Source organism: Mesitornis unicolor, unplaced genomic scaffold, assembly GCF_000695765.1.
Source record: "Mesitornis unicolor isolate BGI_N332 unplaced genomic scaffold, ASM69576v1 scaffold22986, whole genome shotgun sequence".
Classification (NCBI taxonomy): Eukaryota; Metazoa; Chordata; class Aves; order Mesitornithiformes; family Mesitornithidae; genus Mesitornis; species Mesitornis unicolor.
In genome coordinates, this window is record NW_010189203.1 from 8,043 (window position 1) to 9,809 (window position 1,767).

Consider the following 1,767-nt stretch of genomic DNA (forward strand, 5'->3'; position numbering starts at 1 on the left):
GTTTTTTGTGCCGGCCGAAGGACAGCCGCCCCGGCAGGGCAGGAGCCGAGGGCAGCTCGACTGGGCCAAGGTGGGGTTGTCTCAGCAGGGTTTGTGTTCTACTGTCTCCTTCTGACAACCTGTTTCAAATAAAGTTCTCTGTAATGTTCACTCACTGCCTGTAGTTTATCACTTACACAGCACACAGCAACTCCACCGTGGACCTGAACTGCCCAAGAAACAGCCACCAAGGGCACAACGCAACCACCATGCCCAGGGGGTCTGCTACAGGAGAGCAGAGCCCTCGGAGCCACCTTTTCCCTGGGATCCCAGCAGTGACAGGCCCTGCTACCACCCAAGGCACGGACCCACCACCCACCCAAGATACAGCCACCCAGGGCACGGACCCACCACCCACCCAGGGCACAGCCACCCAGGATACAGCCACCTGAGGCACAGACCCACCACCCACCCAGGCCACAGCCACCCGTGGAATGGACCCACCACCCACCCAGGGCACAGCTCTGCTCTTCCCGTGCCCTGGCAGGGGCTGCACCTCCGGCAGCTGCATGGGCACAATGTCAAGGGCAGGCACCTTGAGGACAGGGCAGGGACTCCCGCAGCATAGGGACGGGGTCTGTCAGGGTGTGTGAGCTGGTGGCCGATGCCTGCATGTCTCTTAACAGAACCACAGCACAAGGAACCGGGGAAGGAGCAGGAGCAGAGGGCTCAATGCACACACAGACAGCCCAGCCTGGGGCATGCAAACCATACAATGTGAAAATCACAACATTGGGCAGATTGAGGTGGGAGGGGAGCTGAGGGGATGGCGACAGACACAAAGGGTCTTAGCTCGACTGAACTGATGGTGCAGGTGACAATTACTTTGGCAACCACATCATAAATACCAAACCGAGGTACTCAAGTCAGGGTTCACGGCAGGCTTTTGCTCTGGCCATGGGAAGGCCGTGACTGGCCAAAGGCTCACTTCTGCTTTTACCTTATTTCTTACCTATGGTTTCCTAAAGAATCCACTGCCCCCTGAACTGCTGCCGGACAGACGACGAGGTGACGCACAGAGCAAGCTGACAGGTCTGGTCCACAGCACCCAGCCAGGAAAGAACAGAGTCTCCTGATCAGCAGAGACCAGGAGCTTTCCCGCCCCAGCACTTGTGTCGAGTGGCAGGGCACACAGATAAAGATAAACCTGGCACAAGCTTTTCTCCGCTGTTTTCTCTTGGCTCCGCAGCCCTGCGCCAGCATCTCCCCATCCGTGTTCCTGACGGCCCAGACATGCCACAGGCAAATGTTTCATTCTGAGACATACGAATTTTAATATTAAAATAACTTTATATAAAAATACTTTTGGAGGCTGATGGCGAGCAGTCTTCTATGCACCCCAACAGGCATCCCAGCCCTGCGGCCGGGTGAGATGGAGCCAGAGCAGCGCCAGAGCAGCAGGCGCAGGGCAAGGCCTGCTGCAGAGCACCGGAGGCAGCTCCAGAGCTGGAGGAGCTCCCTGGCACTCCCCCCAGTCGCTGCTCTCGCTGTGGAAACGGCCTGCAGGGAAACGCAGCCCCTGACGCTGCTGAGCGAGAGGGGCTGTGCCTGAGCCAGAACAGTCCCCAGCCACCTCCAGGACCTGCGCAGGGCGGCAGCCGGCGCCGCTCACCAACGGGCCTAGGCCCCCAGTCCCTTCGGGGCAGGTTCAGAGCAGCCCCACGCTAGATCTCCCCCAAGTCCTCGTACACAGGTGACAAGCTGCACTCATCCACAGACTGGTCCTTC

The 1,767-nt window shown here is 59.0% G+C and overlaps 1 protein-coding gene across 1 annotated transcript in view; it reads right to left on the bottom strand.

The window, feature by feature from the left end:
- Window positions 1-1,703: 1,703 nt before the first annotated feature.
- The window catches only part of LOC104541845 (docking protein 1-like), a gene marked incomplete at its 5' end in the record, with an annotated part of 1,084 nt that continues 1,020 nt past the window's right edge, over window positions 1,704-1,767 (bottom strand). The window contains one exon of the mRNA XM_010185995.1: window positions 1,704-1,763. Within this exon, the coding sequence (XP_010184297.1) occupies window positions 1,704-1,763 (60 nt within the window). The remainder of the gene's footprint in view (window positions 1,764-1,767) is intronic.